This window comes from Saccostrea cucullata, unplaced genomic scaffold, assembly GCF_032062105.1.
Source record: "Saccostrea cucullata isolate Sc308-1 unplaced genomic scaffold, CSIRO_AGI_Scuc_v1 ctg2653, whole genome shotgun sequence".
Taxonomy (NCBI): Eukaryota; Metazoa; Mollusca; class Bivalvia; order Ostreida; family Ostreidae; genus Saccostrea; species Saccostrea cuccullata.
Genome location: NW_026935145.1, coordinates 11,199 through 30,198, shown reverse-complemented (window position 1 = coordinate 30,198; position 19,000 = coordinate 11,199). Strand labels below are relative to the sequence as shown.

Sequence of the window (19,000 nt, the reverse complement as noted above, 5' to 3'; positions counted from 1 at the left end):
TTCATAAGTGGGACAGGATTTTTTGATAGGGCTTTCATCCTTCACATATCATTTGCGTCGGAAGCAAATTGAAAGTGGGGGGCTAAGAGTTAAAAAAAAATTATACCTTAAAAAAAAACAAAAAAAAACTGACAAGCAAAAAAAGAAAAAGGGGTGGGGGGGGGGGGGTTGGAATGTCCATTTCCCAAACACGAAAATCCTACATCGTGCGGGGTGGGGGGTTAGGTTCGAACTTCAGTACCAATTTTTTTTTTAAAATACCACCACTTTCCCTATTTCTAGGTGACCTATTGCTATCCGTTTTCGTCCGTCATCGTCCGTCGTTCGTAAACTTTTGAAGTTTTAACTTCTTCTCAACCACTGAACCAATTTCAATTAAATTTGGTATACAGCATCTATGGGTGAAGGGGAACAACATTTGTGAATTTCGTGGTCCTGTCCCCCTGTGGGGCCAAAACCACTAAAATTAATGCAATTTTTAAAAATCTTCTTCTTTACTCCTGGACATCAAGCAGTCAAACTGTTGATATGATTGTAATCAGCATTGAGTCCTCTACCAAAATTGTGAAATTCATGGCCCCTAGGTTATGTGTGTGTATTTCTTTTTTCTAGTAGTATGCTAGTCTGTTATGTTTGATTTGTGAATCATGACATTCTGTGATAGTTTTACCTGAATAAAATGAAATGAAATGAAAAAGGGGTTCTGGTGTTAGGGTGGGGCTATATAGATCATATAGTAAAAGTGCATTATTTCTCTGAAAATCTTCTCTGCTCCTGGGTATTAAATTAACTAACTAAGAACATATATAGTTATGATAACCAAGTGTGCTTCTTCAAAAATTGTGAATTTCATGGCCCCTGCGTCAGGGGTTCTGGTGTTAGGGCGGGGCTATATAGATCATATAGTACATGTGCATTATTTCTTTTAAAATCTTCTTCTTTGCACGTGGGTATTAAATAAACCAACTAAGAACATAGTTATGATGACCAAGAGTGCCTCTCAATAATTGTGAATTTCATGGCTCCAGGGTCAGGGGTTCTGGTGTTAGGGCGGGGCTCTATTGATTGTATATTTAAAAAACATTAATTCTTCAAATATCTTCTTCCTACTCCTCGATATTAAACAAGCTAACTAAGTACATAGTTATGATTAACAAGAGTGCATCCTCCAAAATTGTGTATTTTATGGCCCCAGGGTCAGGGGTTCTGGTGTTACTGGGCGGGGCTCCATTGATTATATAGTGAAAATGATTTTATTCTTTCTCTGCGCCTGGATATTAGATCAAAAAAGTACATAGTTATGATAAAATAGAGTGCCTCTTTCAAAATTGTGATTTTATGGCCCCAGGATTAGAGGTTCAGGTGTTAGGGCGGAGCTCTATTGATTATATAGTGAAAATGCATTTATTCTTTGAAAATCTTCTTCTCTGCTTCTGGGTATTAAATAAACTAAGAACATATAAATATGATGAGCAAGGGTGCTTTATCCAGATTTGTGAATTTCATGGCCCTTGTGTCAGGGGTTTTGCCATTTGGTGTAAAAAGGGGGGGGGGTATAGTCTGAAAATAAATTAATGCTTTGAAATCTGCTTTTTGTTATCAATCAACCATTTATGATAAAATAGAATTTACGATAAAATTTCCAAAATTTTGAAATAAGTGGCCCCAGGGTCAGTTGTTCCTTTGGGGTGAACAGGTGGCAGGGAAACAGGGGGTGGGGGGGCCTGGCCCCCCAAAGTTTTACCTCAACATTACCTTTACTATAGAAAATGTTCATTGAAAGGAAAGTTGGCCATCCCAGTTTTTGACCATAGTACTATAGTGATGTCATCAGAATTTATATGGGAAAAATTGGAATTGAAAGTAACTTGGCTTTAAAACAGTTGGCCACTACCCCCCCCCCCCCTCCCCCACGAAATAGGAATTTAGTTTGGGCAACTTTAATTTTCCTTTTTTTTTTTTTGCTTGTCAACTTTTTCAGGCAAGTAAAAAAAATTTCTCAGGTTGCCCCCCCCCCCACTTTCAAAAACGATGCTACGTGCCTGGGTGGTACCGAGGCTTTCATATTTCACAACTGTATTTTTGTGAGAAGATTACTTTGGGTACCATTAGGAAAGTTTTATTTAGCCATTAAATATGAGCTAGGAACAGTCCCTATTTGTTGCAAAGCTATCATCTCAATGTTTAAATACTATAAGAGACTAAAAAATGTTAAGAATAAAAATAGCACTGAAATCAAATTCTTATTGCTGCTTCCTTAGAAGATGACAACTTATATAGTAATGGTGTAAAGGATAATTGGCAAAGTCAGATTGAAAAATTAAAAAAGAAACTTAATCTTCCATCATTAGATATAACTGATAACACATTCAGCACCTGCTTGAAGAATTTTTACATAAAAAATGTTAATTTGCAACTCCAGAACATTGAATTCTTTCCAAATGTGGTAAATTATTATTTTTCAGTCAAATTAGAAAGAATTATGAATTACAAGACTACTTAAAATATCCAATAAATAAAGCTATACGTTCTAAATTAACAAAACTGAGAATTTCTGCACATCCCTTGGAAATTGAAGTAGGCAGATATTCAAAGCCTTGTATCCCAAAAGAATCGCGTTTTTGTCACTATTGTAAAACTATTGTAGAAAGTGAAATACATTTCATATATGACTGTCCCTTATATATAGATTTGCGAAAAAAGTACTGTTCTTTGAACATCTGTAATTTAAACGATAACATATTGAAAGAAAATCATTGTAAAGTATTATGTAATCCTGACAATGCAGTTCATTCTAGAAGGCTGTGTGAATTTTTATATGAATGTTTTGAATTGCGTTCCAAAAATAAAGCACAATTATAATATATATGTTTAATGCATATATTAGCTTTCACTGTCCATATTATACTGCTTGCATAATGATTATGTTTAATCTTCAAGTTGTATACTCTGCATAGTTGACTTCACTGATCCATACACTTGCATGTATGTATTTTATTACTTGTCTTTTATATGTAACATGGTTGTATGCCAACATGTTTGGTGAATCAATAAAGAAATTGAAATTTTGCCATAAGGGAGCATATGTTAGGTACCATTCTTATAACTTTTGATTGAGAGAGATATGGCTTTCATATTTTTTGACATTTGCATTACCCAAAATATTTCTGAGCATGCTATGTATGCTATGAATTCTGAACCCTTGACATTCAGATTAACCTTATTTTATCAAAATAAAACTTGGTGATAATTTCTATATGACATATGTTATGGCGTTTATATTTGACACAATATGTCATAAAAAATTCAGATATTTGATAAAACTCTCTCAAATCAACTTATATTAGGCAAGATTTTTTCCCTTTATTTTGGGCTTACAAACCCGTCGCCACAAGTTTTTGAATTTTCAGGAAAAGGATTTTTTTCCCTCCCCATTTTGAATTTCAGTCGGGATCGAGATTTCAACTTTACAAACTCGTACTTCCGGTTTAAAATTAACATGGCGGGTAAATAAAGGTAGATCTGCAAATTGAAATTTCATAGCTGATATCAGGCTCATAGCTTGGTTTAGTAAAATATATCGAAAGCCTAGGATAGGAGTGCCAAAACGTGCCACCCGTTCAGAGGTGAGAGGACAAATAAAATGCGACTTTGTTGCACAATGACATACATGTCACTGGCGTCGGAAGCAAATTGAAAGGAGGGGGCTAATTTTAATAAAAAAAATTTTTTACCTTCAAAAAAAACCTTACAAGCAAAAAAAAAAAAAAAAAAAAAAGTTGGAAATGTCCATTTCCCCAAAGGCGAAAATCACCTACGATACAAGGTTCAATGTCTAAACTAGGTATACATTTGGAAAAAAAGTGGGGGGGGGGGCTAAGTGGCCCCCCCCCCCCTAGGGCTTTCCCCCGGTTCCGACGCCTATGCATGTTCAGGTCTATTCTCTTTAGAGAAGTGGACAGGCTTTCGCCTAGGTGAAAGCCTGTCGGACACACTTCTCTAAAGATTAAATAGTTCAGGTCCAGTACAATCACTAGATTTAGCTACGTAGCTTCATTTACCTACATAGCTTTATTTACCAACCTGAGGTAGCTTGATTTAGCTACCAAATCAATTTATTTCTACCGGTATATAAAAAAGCATTTTTCTCAGAGTGTGCAGAAAATATCATTTTGATGCAGTGATCATTTTCAACTTTGAACTCATATGAAAACAACTCATAAAAAATTCCCTCTTGAAAAAATGTCTATTTTCTGCGCAATTGCAATCAAAGTTTTGAAAGTTTTGGGGCTATGTATGACAGTTAGAACAGTTACTACTTGAATGAAATGACAAAGAAGTCCAGTTCCGGTTAACACGATAATAGGTCGGTAATTATTCAGCACAATGTGAAGTAATCATACTCAGTCATGCCTCACCGCCCTCACCGCATGGAAAGATAACCAAACAATGGAATTACTTGTTTTACTCTAAATTGACCAAACGCAGCAATGTTTAAGCTTGCTCTGCTTTGGATTGTTTTTTAAGCGTCCCAAGTATAAATATCAATATTCACTTAACTGCGATTTTTTTGTCTCTTTTTCATAAGAAGAAAATTTTTGAAAAGTAACCTTGAAATAGCTAAATAAAGCAACCAGAGGTAGGTAAATAAAGCTACGTAGGTAATTCTACCTGCGTAGCTAAATCTAGTGATTGTACTGGACCTGATGTTGGTGAGATAATCCGTATTAAAAAGTATCTGCTTTTAAATAATTTCCTCCCAGAGGTTAAAAACTGCCCATGGTAGCTATTGCCAGAGACATTGTTTATGTACATGTATTTGGTTTAGCTAATAGTTCAAGAAACATTCTCTTAGAAAATGATCACTTAAAGCCTTGTGCATCATGGCATTATTGCATCAGATGTAATAATTATGAATAAAACTGTGAGTGTGAGAGAAGTGAAGCCCATTTGAGGTTGAAATAAACAATAGCCTGAAGGAATGAAATACTAATTATTTCAATACGAAAACAAGTATATACAAAATTAATATAAACAGACATGTAGCATTGTTTTTGAAGTGGCAGCCAGAATAATTATCTTGCACTTAACTGATTTTTTTAACACCTTCTGTATACTCTCGGGGCCTTATGTGCCAGCGGGCACGAAGAGGACAGGTGAGGTGAGGTCTGTATACTCCCTGTTAGTTAGAATAATCTAACTGTGTCTCAGTACAAGCCCTCACCACATCTATTGTTAAACCGGGCAATAGAACGTTCTATCTAACTCCCTGTCTGTTATAATTGATAAGAATATTTACTTATGGTCCCAAGTATATTTTAAGAACAATTTGTAGACAATCACTTGAAATACATTTAAAAAAAATATATATATATATATATAAATTGAAAGCGTTCAAAAATTTGATTTTTTTTCTTTATAAAATTTGTAATTTGACCAATATCTAAAAATTTATATAACTATCCCCAACTGGGAGATGATGAAATAAACAAGTTAAGGTTCTACCTCCCTTTTTTTATAGGCACATAGCTAAAGAGGGGCCTGTTTTTTCTCAACATTACTTTTACATTTCCATTGAAAGGCTGGTTTGCCCCTCCCCCCTCCCCCCCCCCCCCACACACACACACACACTTTATACTGCAGGAAATTAATGTCGAGAAAATGTAGTAAGAAATGCCAAAAAAAAAAAAATGGTTCCCTCAAATTAAGTAGGTGTATATTTTTTTATTAAAAGAAAAATAAGTAACGTCAGGTGCCTGTGCTATAACCATGAATTATTGTACCTATATCATGTATATCTTGTTCATGTACCTCTCATTTTGTATATCTGTTTTTAGGAAATAAATGACGCAGCATCAACTTCAAATCAACCAGCAGGGAACTCTGGAGGGGGAATCTTGATAATGAGTGAAAAGAGGGTAAAGAAGAGGATAATAGTAGACGATTGTGAGAAAGGATTGATCCCTATAGAGACAATGAAACTACAGTTCAGGGACACGTCAGATATCACAGCTCCTATGGAATACGCTCCCCCGACCAAAAAACTCATGCATCTGAAGGAAAATAGGGATTTGGAAAAGTTGTTTTCTAGTCCAGGAAGGTCTGGTTTATCCCGGACTGCTTCTAAGGTATGAAAATCTTTATGTGTAAAATGATTTTATTGTTCAGCAGAGAGTTAATATTGAGTTTGTTGTTTTGTAAAAGAGTTAGTTACAAAACTACTTTTTATTCCCCTCACTGAGTCTGTGACAATGGATTCAGTCTGTAACTTACTTCTGTCTTCAGGACTACATTTATTTCTATGTATATATGAAGCAAATACATTTAAGCAATTTTTTGCCAATTTCTAGGGATGGATCTCAGAATGTTGTTCTAAGTAGCTAATATTTTCATATATTTAATTGCAGTCATTTTCTCGGAATCTCATAACAAAGGCAGTGGAGGAAGGAGTGGAGCCTGACCCCAATAATTTAGATCAGGAAGTCTTCAATTCCAACTTGGAGGAACAAGGTACTGGTCCACTGCTTCTTAGATTGTAATTGCCTTTAAAGACACAACACTACTGTTCTTATTGCCTCTTGCAAAATTTTTACCTGCAAGTCTTTGGGTCTAAATCAATGACATGGAAAGGCTGTCGCTCTTTTCACACTCACTATAAATTCAACACAAAAAAATTCTTATTCTCTAACAAGTATCTTCTGAATTTCAGTCACCCCTATTTGAATGTGATGAAATGTGAATTATTATTTACTCACAATACCTTTTTTTTTGGTTGAATTGCATGAGTTAGTACTCTCAAAAGTTTCAATTTTGCCCCCGAATCAAAATACCCTGGGGATATATTGTTTTTGTCCTGTCTGTCTGTTTGTCTTCCTGTTTGTCTGTTGTAAACTTATACCTTGCCTATAACTATTGGGCTGTCAAGGGTAAGGCTTTAATATTAATGTCCCCCTTCAAAGAAGGGGGGGGCATATTGCTTTGCTGCTGTCTGTCTGTTGGTCGGTCGGTCAGTTGACTTAGTCATTTTTTCACAACCGTTCCACATACTGAAATGAAATTTAGAATATACATATATATATATTGCTACATTCCACTCCAGAATTGTATTAAGTACCAGCAGGGGCCTAGACCTTCACAGATTCATCTTGTTGACACGCGACTGACAGCATTAAAGTTCAAAAAAGCTATTTTTAGCATGTAGGTCACAGTCAAGGTCACAAGGTCATTGATCTTGGTTTCATAAAGAACTTGATTAGTGGGGTATGCATACCAATTATCTCTTATGATTCAAAAGTTATGGTGAAAGATTGAAAAAGCTATTTTTTAGCATATATGTCACAGTCAAGGTCACAACGTCATTGATCTGCATAACATTTGAAAGAGCTTAAGTTGTGGATTATGCATACCAAATATGAAGTCTCTATCTCATGGTTCAGAAGTTATGGCGTAGGTTAAAGTTTACAACAAACAGATAGGACAAAAACAATAGAAGACCCAATCTGTCTATCTGGGCGCATAAAAACCCTGCATGATTACTGCTCATTTTCTTCATATTCATGTACTAAATATCTATGTTGCAAAAAAATTGGCAATTGGTGGTATAATAAAATCTATAGGAAACAGCTGATCTTAAATGAAAAGAAGCAATGAAAGACTTCAAAGTATAATGCACTGTAGTTTATTTTTCTACTACATGTATTAAGATGATCCTTTACAGGTACTTTCCTGGTGGAGGTTAGAATCAAAGAAGAATGTTTAGATGATCAGCTAGAGTTCCCCAGTGTGACGGATTCCCAGTCCTCTAGCTCCCCCATACAGAACTCAACAGGTATACAGAATGAGCAGGGGACTAACATACAGACCTGTACAGAACTACTGAATGAACATGGGGCTAACATACAGACCTGTTCAGATAAACAGGGGGAGCAGGGGACTAATATACAGACCATGACAGATCTACATGGGACTATGATGAACCTACAGACTGATCAAATCCAGGCAGAAGCTGTATTATGTGAATTGTCAACTAGTGTCCCACCTTAATCCTTAGTCCACTACCATCTCTATCAACACCACTGTAGATTAGACCCCAAGTTAACAAAAAAATCCAGGTCTAACTTTGACCCTGAAAAATTAAGGATTGAATGGAAAAATGAGCGTGAGAAAAGCAGAGGGCTCGTCAAGAACTTGGGAGAAGATGTAAAGGTATTGGATGTTACAAAGTTTTTTTACCGCCTAACCTAATCATGTATGAAAAGAAAAATGATTGATTGATTGATTGTATATTGTTTAATGTCCCTCTCCAGAATTTTTCACTCATATGGAGATGTCACCGTATGCTGGTGAAGGGCTTCAAATTTTGACTTTTACTTGGCACTCAGGGCCATTGAGCAGTGAGGGATCTTTATCGTGCCAACGCCTGCCGCTAACATGGGGCCTTGGTTTTTAGCTCACCTGAGCCGAAGGCTCAAGTGAGCTTTTCTGATCACATTTTGTCCGTCGTCCGTCCGTCTGTCTGTCCGTCTGTCCGTCTGTCTGTCCGTCTGTCCGTCTGTAAACTTTTCACATTTTCGACTTCTTCTCAAGAACCACTGGGCCAATTTTGACCAAACTTGGTACAAAGCATCCTTGGGTAAAGGGGAATTGAAATTGTAAAAATGAAGGGACATATCCCCTCGCAAGGGGAGATAATCAAGAAAAGACAAAAATAGGGTTGGGTCACTAAAAAATCTTCTTCTCAAGAACCACTGGGCCAGTAAAGCTGAAACTTATGAGGAAGCTTCCTGGGGTAGTGTAGATTCTAAATTGTTCAAATCATGACCCCCGGGGAAAGGGCGGGGCCACAATAGGGTATCAAAGTTTTACATAGAAATATATAGGAAAAATCTTTGAAAATCTTCTTCTCAAGAACCACTGGGCCAGAAAAGCTGAAACTTATGTGGAAGCATCCTGGTATAATGTAGATTCCAAATTGTTCAAATAATGACCCCCGGGGGAAGGGCGGGGCCACAATGGGGAATCAAAGTTTTATATAGAAATATATAGGAAAAATCTTTGAAAATCTTCTTCTCAAGAACCATTGGGCCAGAAAAGCTGAAACTTATGTGGAAGCATCCTGGTATAATGTAGATTTTAAATTGTTCCAATAATGACCCCCGGGGGAAGGGTGGGGCCACAATAGGGAATCAAAGTTTTATATAGAAATAGATAGGAAAAATCTTTGAAAATCTTCTTCTCAAGAACCACTGGGCCAGAAAAGCTGAAACTTATGTGGAAGCATCCTGGTATAGTGTAGATTCTAAATTGTTCAAATAATGACCCCCGGGGGAAGGGCGGGGCCACAATGGGGAATCAAAGTTTTATATAGAAATATACTTGAAAAATCTTTGAAAATCTTCTTCTCAAGAACCACTGGGCCAGAAAAAGTGAAGCTTATGTGGAAGCATTCTGGGGTAGTGTAGATTCTAAAGTGTAGGAATCATGACCCCCTGGGGAAGGGCGGGGCCATCATTGGGAATCAAAGTTTTACATAGAAATATATAGGAAAAATCTTTGAAAATCTTCTTCTCAGGAACCACTGGGCCAAAAAAGCTGAAACATATGTGCCCATGGAAGGATCATGGGGTAGTGTAGATTTCAAAATGTCTAAATTATGATCAGTGGGGTAGGGTGGGGATGCATTATGTATAACAAGGGGGAAATCTGGTAAAGAACAGAATGGTCAAAGCTTCTCAGGTGAGCGATGTGGCCCATGGGCCTCTTGTTAAGGTCTCATCTGAAGGACACGTAACTTTCACTTCAAAAGCCGAGCACATGGCGAAGGAACAGTTGCTACCCATTTTAACGACTAGGTCAGTTGCGGCCGAGATATGAACTCATGACCTCCCGATCACAGAGCAAGCACTCTACCAACTGAGCTACCATGAACGGTAAAAGAAAAATCATATTTGACCCAAGAGTCAAAGAAAATTCCAGTGGCCAGAACTTTTATCTAACAGTGTGTATTACAATTTGTTTTTGGTATGCTATAAATATTTATTATACCTCTATTTGTAATCCTCCATTTTTTTCATTTGTGTATCAGTATAATAAAACAGTTAAAAAGTAGGATATTATAGAGAGAAGTAGCAAGATTTCAGTTCCCCTTGATCAGAGGCTGTGCCTTGGGAAAAAGTCCTGGACATGTGGAACTGGAATTTTGCTAACACCCTCAATGATTTTGCTAACTCCCTCAATAATATACTTTATCTGTATACCATCATTAGTCTGATTGCTGTAATTAGCTAGTAGCTGAAGCTTCTAGCTAGCAGCTGAAAGTAGCTAAGGACCTGAAGAATTTTATATTTGCAAATTTTATTACAACATATTTTTTTTTAGTTTTGTCACACGTAAAGGTTAAATAATTTGTAAAAATCTTCAGAATTGAAAATAAAAGTAATTGTTCAAACATAGTAAATGTTTTTTTTTATCTTTGGAGTATTTATTCAATATTGCATACATAAGAATACAAATACATGTAAAATACATAGGAAAAAAAGAGATTTGTATAAATTATGAGTCAGTTTCACCAATGGAGACAAGTGGCATGGTTTTCAAATGGTATCTCATTAGTGCTCTGTTTCTTTGCCTAACTCAGTGTAGGTACTCGGAGACCTGCAAGAAAATCAACATCTAGCTTAACTCTGTTCATGGTGATGTGAGGCGACAATTACATGTACACAGGGTAAAGGAATTTTGAAAGAAAGAATAAGATAGTGTCTAGAAAGTGAAGGGAAAATACCTGAAATTTACCTTGCTTTAGGATTTTTAAAAATGTTTATTTGAAGAAGAAATAAGCAAACACCCCTCCTAAGGCTCTGCCCACTATTGGTAATGTGACGCCTACAGCAGCCATGGCACCTGTCAATCAAATAATGTCATTTTAGGCCAATATACCACCGTTTTTTGATGAATCCAATCAAAATACTGTAAATTCTGCATGGTTATAACACAAAGTGTAAAAGTTTGACAATTTCTTTCATGTTTAATTAACGATCTTGTTTGCATGACCATATAACTACATTGTACCTGGACTGTATCCTGTTTTAGCTGTAGCCTTTTGTCCCTTGTTATTTAGATACGTTGTTTCTGTGAAAGACTCTTTGATAGGTACCATGGCAGGTATCTGTTAAATAAGGAGAGTACTAGAGATTGAATTTATTGCACAGCAAACTTTGACTCCTAAACACAGAGAGGGGATCAGGTACCATAATGAAGTAAGCATCTCCTTTTGACTGGTTGGATTAGCTTTGAGGTCCTTGTCAATTTGGGGAGACAATTTATACAGAAAAGGTCAGATCAAACGGGAATAAAATGGAACTCTCTATAAGTTAATAAGGCCTTTTATTCAGTAATACTGCATTGTAAGTAGTAGATTTTAAGTCAATGCTGAGGAAAAAAGGTCAACATCATAATTACGGTAATAGGTATAAGTAAGTCATAATGGTATTCATTTTGTCTTTTAAAGTTAAATCAACTTAATACCGTAAGGTATAAGCCTAGGTCAAAATGAATGAAAAAAGAACACAAAAAATTATTTACATCAAACTGGATACATATACTGTACATACATTTGGGAAGGCTGTTTTGTCTAGAGCGATGGCGAATTGTGAGTTTTGGACTTTGGTCTGTAGCGTGTTGGCGGCAACACTTAGCGGTGTCTCTTTGATTACACTCTGTACGTCTCCGACAACTGGTGCCACGTCCAGGATCTCAAACGACACGATTATGTCTGTAGGACTGTAATATACCTGTAAATAGGTAAAGTGTTAATAAACTGAGACTTAGTGTTGCCACATCCAGGATCTCAAATGATACGATTATGTCCGGGGGAGTGTAATATACCTGTAAATAAGTAAAGTATTATTATGTCTGTAGGACTGTAATATACCTGTAAATAGGTGAAGTGTAATGTGATAGTTTTATGTCCGTGGGACTGTAATATACCTTTAAACAGGTAAAGTGTAATGTAATAGTTCTATTCCTAAATGATTCTCTCTGGCAGTTTTAAAACACTAAATTCAATTAAATTGGCATATAAGAAAAATAATGCCAGTTTTACAACCCTTAACAAGCAAATATTTGGCATGGCAACAATTATTTACGTCTAATTTATGTAAAATATGCAACTCTTATGTAGGAATCCATAAAACTAGAAACTTCCCTATGAAAGTGCTTTATTCAGTTACTTGTATCTACATGTAACAGGGTTATCTTGATACTGAAAGGACAAACTAAGCATTGTGCTTAAACTTTAACTTAAGTTATACTTACATTTAAGTTGGCTATCCTGATAACTGATACACTGAGAGTGGAAACAAGACTTTTGAGGATGTTGTACTTGAAGGTTTCAAGGTTCCCATCAACAGCTGATTTGTAATCTCCTATCAAAGGAAATTAAGAAATTGTTTGTTTGTTTTTTTATCAAACTGTAAGACAGTAAAAGGGCGATTTAATGATTAATGGTTGCATAAAAAAAAAAAAAAAATGTAATCCATTTTAGCACTTTTTCTTACTAATAAAAATATAATTTTCCAAATATATTGCGAGTAACTTTAAAACAAGAGGCCCACGGGCCTTATAGGTCACCTGAGTATCATGTAACAACTTTCCAGCGATTGTATTTGGTTCGTGTTTTAATCCAAAAGCCATGAAATTCACAAATTTTGAAGAAGGCACCATTGCTTATCAAAGGGCAGATTTCAAAGCATTAATTTATTTTTAGCTCTACTGGTCAGAGACCAGAAGAGCTTATGCGATAGTAATGCGTCCGGCGTCCGTCCGTCTGTCTGTCTGTAAACAATTTTTCAAAATGCTACTCCTCCTACAGTTTTGGTTTGATTTTAATATAACTTGGCACACAAGTAGACTACACTAAGATACATAATTCTGTGTATCGGTTTTTGATTTCGATGAACGGTTTTGCCGATGTTACTAAAAATAGAAATTTCTGTGAAATTCTTTCAAAATGCTACTCCTCCTACAGTTTTGGTTTGATTTTAATATTACTTGGCACACAAGTAGACTACACTAAGATACATAATTCTGTTTATCGGTTTTTGATTTCGATGAACGGTGTTGCCGTTGTTACTAAAAATAGAAATTTCTGTGAAATTCTTTCAAAATGTTATGTCTCCTACATTTTTGGCCTGATTTCAATATAACGTGGCCATCAAGTAGACTAAACTAAGATACACAATTCTGTGTATCGGTTTCTGACTGATGAACATTATTGCCTTGGTTACGAAAAATAGAAATTTCTGTTAATACTCTCAAAATGCCACTCCAATTACAGTAATTTTTAGTCTGATAATAATATATAATGTGGCATGCTAGTAGACTTCACTAAGAACATAGATTTAATAAAGGATCATTATTCTATTTATTGCTGTTGTAAAGTTTCAATTCCCAACTGCTTAAGTACTTTACTCTTCCTTTGCTATAAGTACAAACCAGTAGAGCTTCAGTCTCGACAGAGACTTCTGGTTATTGAACAGAGCCACAGAGATACAGGAGCAATACAAGATGGTGACTGTCAGAAAACTGGTTCTCAAGTATGGAGTTAACCGGGTACCAGACAAACAGTCCAATGAGGTGTGCTTGTTTTATTTACATGTAATCACTTACAAACAGTACACATGTACAAAATCTTCATTCAAAAACTTAATTATATTTCTAGATAATTATTTACAAGTTTTTAAAAGTAGATCTATTTGTAGGGCCATTATTTACATACATACAGCACACATGTACAAAATCTAGGTACAAAACTTATATCTGTTAATTCTATTTGTAGGACCTGATCAAGTACATCCTGGTCCAAGACAAGCATGACTGTGTACAGGACGCCCTGAGTGTGATGGAGGCATATGGTACAGGCGCGGATCCAGGAATTGGAGTAAGAGGGGGCGCCAACATTAGGCAAGGGGTCTGGGGGCCTGCTTGAGGCCCCCAGTGGGTCCAGGGCAAAGCCCTGGTGGGGGCCCAGGGGGCGAAGCCCCCGGAAGCTCCTGGATTTTAGAGATTTTGTAGGGTAAAAATGAGGTCTACCAATTAGACATATTTACATTTTCTAGACGAAACTGTGATTTACGCTAACTTTGACAATTTTAGGGGGGCGCGCGCCGGGTGCGCCCCCCCTTAAATCCGCCACTGCGGTAACACCGAGTACTAACAGGAAATCTGTCTCTTCAAGTGTAGACATCTCATTCACAAAAACAAGGCAAGATTACAAGATAATAAAGAAAAAATCTGTCTAACATTTGATGATCTCCTTGTCCATGAAATGATAGGAAAAACTAGGCATTAACTAAAAATTTTGGGTATATCTTAAATATAATTGCTGGAAAAAAATATTTTTGTGTGAAAAAAAATTTAGCCACTATGAAAAAGTTTTCCTCAAATAATGCAGTGGAAATCTTGTCAAATTCATTTCGCAACTCTAAAATTTAGAAGAAAAGATTCTTTCAAATTGGGTTTGAATTATTTTGGCAGTTTTTAAATAATTCTTAGATAGTGTTTTGTGTATGGAGAAATATCCTAAAACCTTGTGTTTTCTTATACAATGTACTACAGCAGCCTATATTGAGCAAAACAAAAAGTTTTCAGAAGCATACATTATAAAACACATCAAAGTTTAACTTATTTTCAATGGACATCCATTATTTTTTAATGGTAAAAGATATTATTTGATAATATGACTGATATATGTATTATTACAAGATTCCATAGTTAAACCATACTGATAAATCAGTTACATGTATATTACATACCTCTAATTGTACAACACAATAATGTAGATCACTGCAGATACATGTACATGTATTTAATTTCCTTCACTTGTCTATTTCCATATTGAGCAACAAACAGATTGTCATTTGTATCTATACACATTCCCCAGGGTCCACTCAGTACACAGTCTATGTAACGGAGGAACTGTCCATCCTGGTCTATGATGTGGACACAGTTATTGTTATAATCAGCTGTAAGGATGTGACCCTGACTGTCTGTGGTGATTCCTAGTGGATCGAATGGTCGGTTATTTGGAGCAGGAGTATGTCCAGTGTACCTGAATCTCAGTTTCCCGGCCTGATTGACCACCACTACTGCTTTAGCTCCAATGTCAGACACACAGATATCCTGGTTCTTGTTCTCTGTTATGTATCTTAGAATATAAGAACTAGGTTGATAGAGAGGTTTACCTTTATCATCAAACTGAATGGTTTGTTTCACTGTGGAGCCAGAGTAACGGACAACTTTTGTTTGTTTGCCATCATCACTTTCCATGATAACCAGGAGGTCACCAGAGGAGGTACTACAGACACCATTAGGTCTCCAGTTCTGTAGTCTGATCACCTCTATCTTCTCATTCTTCACAATGTTCACAGTTCTATCAATGTAATCAGTATAAACTAGATCTCCACTTTTTGTCACTGCTATGCTAGATGGCCAGATCCCTGACTTGGTTCTGATTGACTTGAGTAGTGATCCCTGATTGATGCTGTAGAGTTTCATGGTCTTGTCTTCTCCACTTGTCCAGATTTCTTCATCACTCAGACAGGCCACATTGTAAAGGTCATATTTATACCGAGTGTCTATGGTGGTGACAGTCTCTGTTTCATCAAGCAGCTGTTTGACTGGAGGAGAGGATCCAGCTTCTGGTGATTTCTGTGTTGTCTTCATGCTGTAGTCATGTTTATCTGATGTCAAAGAACTTGATGATATGGCTCCAAACAGCTTACTAAGTTCTTCTCCTTGGATTTTTCCTGGAATAAATTTAAGTAAAGATGGATTGATTTTGTGTGGAAGATTTCTGTATGTGTGTACATTGGACGTGACACTAAACAGTTTTGACAAATCATTGGTGTCTATTGTAGTTTCCAATGAATCGAATTCATCCTTGATGTCAGATATTGTCTTGTTTATTTCATCCAGATGTTTCTGTAGAGTTTGTAACTGTGTGTTTTTCATCTCATCAACTTCAGCTTTAAGTTTCTGGACAAGTTTGTCAATTTCTCTGTGCCAGTTCTCTCCATGTTTTGTTATGGCTGTTGAGAGATCTCCATATTCCTTTTCTAACTGACTCATTCTGTTTTGTACATCAGAGGCAATGTCCTGGTAGGTGGGATAAATTGTCTTATTTAATTCAGTCTGTTCTTTCATGAATTTAGTCTTTCTTTCATCCACAACTTTCAAGATTTCTGATACCTTATGACCTAGATGTTGATCAGATCCGATACACTTATGGCAGACAGGAATGTCACATTGATTACAGTACATTTTACATTGTTCTTTATCATGGAATTTACATCCAGGGTAGAGGGGGGTAGATTTCCTGGCCTGAAATTTAAGGACCCTGTGATCCTTGGATTCATCAGATATCATGTGTTTTCCTACACACGCTGTACACAGGTTGACAAGGCATGTATCACAGTGCATCTGTACCACAGCAGTCTCGCACAGGTCACATCGCATCACGTCCTGGGCACTGGTACGGGGGTCCATCATTAGATTTTGTGACTGAAGCATAAAAATTCAACATTTATGAATCTACATTTTTGAGTGAGTTTGAGGGCAACTTACATTTTTTTATACTCAAGAAACACAGTTTGACTTAGGCCAAAGGGAAATACAAATGTAAATTATATAAACAAGATCATTAACAAAACTTTGTATTACATTAAGGTTCATTTAAATTTTTGGGAATGAAATTTTAGCCTGTACTAATGAATTTTCAGTGACTCTGAACTTTTGTGCAAAGGAATACTTAAAACGTTTCTTACCTGACTTCAGTAATGGCCGCCCTGTTGATCGATCTCCAAGTACAGTCTCTATACACACTGATCACCTGACATACCTGTGTTATCTACCTGTCAGGTGTATTTACTTCCTGGTTAGAGGGGGATTTAAATACCTTCAACAACGGCTTGAATGCAGGAATTTTATTTATAAACCATTTCATGTTTTTTAATGCTCTAGAAAATATCATTGTTCCTACACATCTGAATATGTATAAAAAGATTAATTATTTTTTAATGAATTTTTTTTTTTTGGAAAAAACAATCTGTATTTTCCTTTTAACAAGCAAAGGAATCTGAAGTGCAGTTAAGTTTAAAAAAAATACTGTCAGATAGGATGGAATTTGAATCTAAAAAAAACAATTATTGTCCTCCTAAATGTTCTCCTCTGAAATGACTTGACCAAAGTAAATCATTAAAAGTTGCATCTCCATGGCCCTTTGAGCAAGCACGATGCCACAAGAGGAATTGAGTCATAATTTTATGTAAAAAAAATATGGGTGGGGGGGGGGAGTAAATAGAACAACAAAGAAATAAGCAATATGACATCAATAGTTATATGTACACAGAACCATGTAATATAGGGGCTTATTTGATTAAATTACATGTGGGGCCACAATTGCTGGTCAAAATTTAAGACGACAAGGTCAATAAGTCTTGAATATGAAGAAAGATGTGATAAAGATTCAGGAACTAAGTTGGGGTCACAATTTAGGATCAAAGTTTTTTTTATCTGCAGAAATAAACTGATTTTCTCAAGTTTTAATTAGAACAAAAATTTTCCTTTTTAGAAACTTGATTAAAAACCTTAATACAGTAAAACTCGTTTAGTACGAACACGGATATTGCAAATTCACGGATATAGCGAAGTCATCTAGGATCCCCAGCTTTATAAATCTAACGATTCCCTATACGGATGGATATAACAAATTACGGATATAGCGAAGTAATTTCATAGGTCCCAGCGACTTCATCATAACCGAGTTTTACTGTAAACTGAAATCTTCATTTGTTGAAGATGGTTTTCACAATTACTGTAAAGGATTAAATTAATCATCCAGGAAGCAGACTAAAGATTTTAATTTCTCTTAATGCTGAAGTCTGAGTATATATACTTTAATTTGTTAACCTCTCAATATTCTGTATTAACAGGTGGAAAATCAGACTGACTTTGTTCTCATGTTAAAAGGAGATGGTAATGCTTCAACCAGGAGTGCCAATAGTTTAAATTGACTGTGGCCTAAGTTAGACCTAAGGATAGGCACAAACAGTTCAGCTTTAGGAGAACCTGATGAGGAAGAGTTCCAGTAAGAAGGCTAACTGCAGCCATTGCCACACATGAAGGTAAGATAATGTGTTTACCGCTTACTCACTCTCTATTTATTTTAAATCCACTCAATTTGAAAAGTTGATTTTTTTTACCTTTATTTATTTTTTGTATTAGTAAAAGGTTTGAAGAAGGAGCTGCCTTAACCCAGCAGTGAAGCAGGATTTTACAGGAGTTTCCCCAGTCTTTGGAATTTAATCTGGAAAGGTATGCTAAAATTTAAAGCCGCTTGGTCGGATTCTAATCGCTAAAAAAATATAATCATTTTTCTTCTTGAAAAATAATTGTCCATAAATCATTTCAACTTTTGTCAAATTATATCCTCAAAGTCTTTTTCTTTTTAAAGATATCAAAATTCAAAAGTTAAAAAAATAATTTTTGTTAGGTCACACAAAAAATAATCCTTTGTTGATATTGCGTGAAATCACCTTCGAAAAATTAAATTTATTGCTTACATGTATAACTCATGAAGAACAAACCCGAGCATTTTTCCCACAATGTACACGGGCAATATTCTAGCCCTCGTTACTAAACTCCCTTTTTAAAAAAATCTTTAAAAATATCTGATTTTCCTTTATTCTGTAAATATGCATATTAATATAAAAATTACTATGGATTATATTCAGTTAATTTCTAAATTTTTAAAAGATATATCATGACTTAGGATTAAAATTTTCTCCGAAAAACAGGTTTTCAAAATGACACTCCTCCTACAGTTTTTGAGTGATTTCAATATTACTGTGCACACAAGTAGACTACACTAAGATACAAAATTCTCTGTATCGGTTTTTGATTTCGATGAATGGTGTTCGCGTGATTACTAAAAATAGACATTTCT

At 35.8% G+C, this 19,000-nt stretch overlaps 2 protein-coding genes across 2 annotated transcripts; one reads left to right on the top strand and one right to left on the bottom strand.

The window, feature by feature from the left end:
- The first annotated feature begins 5,853 nt into the window (after window positions 1-5,853).
- On the top strand, window positions 5,854-8,193 carry LOC134242019 (uncharacterized). The gene is made up of 3 exons (XM_062724026.1): window positions 5,854-6,128; window positions 6,408-6,510; window positions 7,718-8,193. Exons 1-3 carry the CDS (start codon window positions 5,904-5,906, stop codon window positions 8,041-8,043), a joined length of 654 nt encoding a protein of 217 aa, XP_062580010.1. The 5' UTR covers window positions 5,854-5,903; the 3' UTR covers window positions 8,044-8,193.
- A 2,623-nt stretch (window positions 8,194-10,816) lies between these two features.
- Window positions 10,817-16,542, bottom strand: LOC134242018 (uncharacterized). Its single transcript, XM_062724024.1, has 6 exons — window positions 16,138-16,542; window positions 15,500-15,936; window positions 14,878-15,106; window positions 11,610-11,789; window positions 11,068-11,164; window positions 10,817-10,899 (listed from the first exon to the last, which is right to left on the bottom strand). The coding sequence occupies exons 1-6, from the start codon at window positions 16,540-16,542 to the stop codon at window positions 10,817-10,819; spliced, it is 1,431 nt and encodes a 476-aa protein (XP_062580008.1).
- Between the last annotated feature and the right edge of the window lie 2,458 nt (window positions 16,543-19,000).

What these genes read in the sequence shown, in the direction of transcription:
- LOC134242019 (XM_062724026.1), top strand. Translation starts at nt 5,904, where the DNA reads ATGAGTGAAAAGAGGGTAAAGAAGAGGATAATAGTAGACGATTGTGAG. An exon ending in TATCCCGGACTGCTTCTAAG is followed by an intron (nt 6,129 to 6,407) that starts GTATGAAAATCT and finishes ATTTAATTGCAG; the next exon opens with TCATTTTCTCGGAATCTCAT. An exon ending in TTCCAACTTGGAGGAACAAG is followed by an intron (nt 6,511 to 7,717) that starts GTACTGGTCCAC and finishes GATCCTTTACAG; the next exon opens with GTACTTTCCTGGTGGAGGTT.
- LOC134242018 (XM_062724024.1), bottom strand. Translation starts at nt 16,542, where the DNA reads ATGGACCCCCGTACCAGTGCCCAGGACGTGATGCGATGTGACCTGTGC. An exon ending in ACCAGGACATTGCCTCTGAT is followed by an intron (nt 15,937 to 16,137) that starts GTACAAAACAGA and finishes TCTGACATCAAG; the next exon opens with GATGAATTCGATTCATTGGA. An exon ending in ACAAAACAGCCTTCCCAAAT is followed by an intron (nt 11,165 to 11,609) that starts GTATGTACAGTA and finishes CTTATTTAACAG; the next exon opens with ATACCTGCCATGGTACCTAT.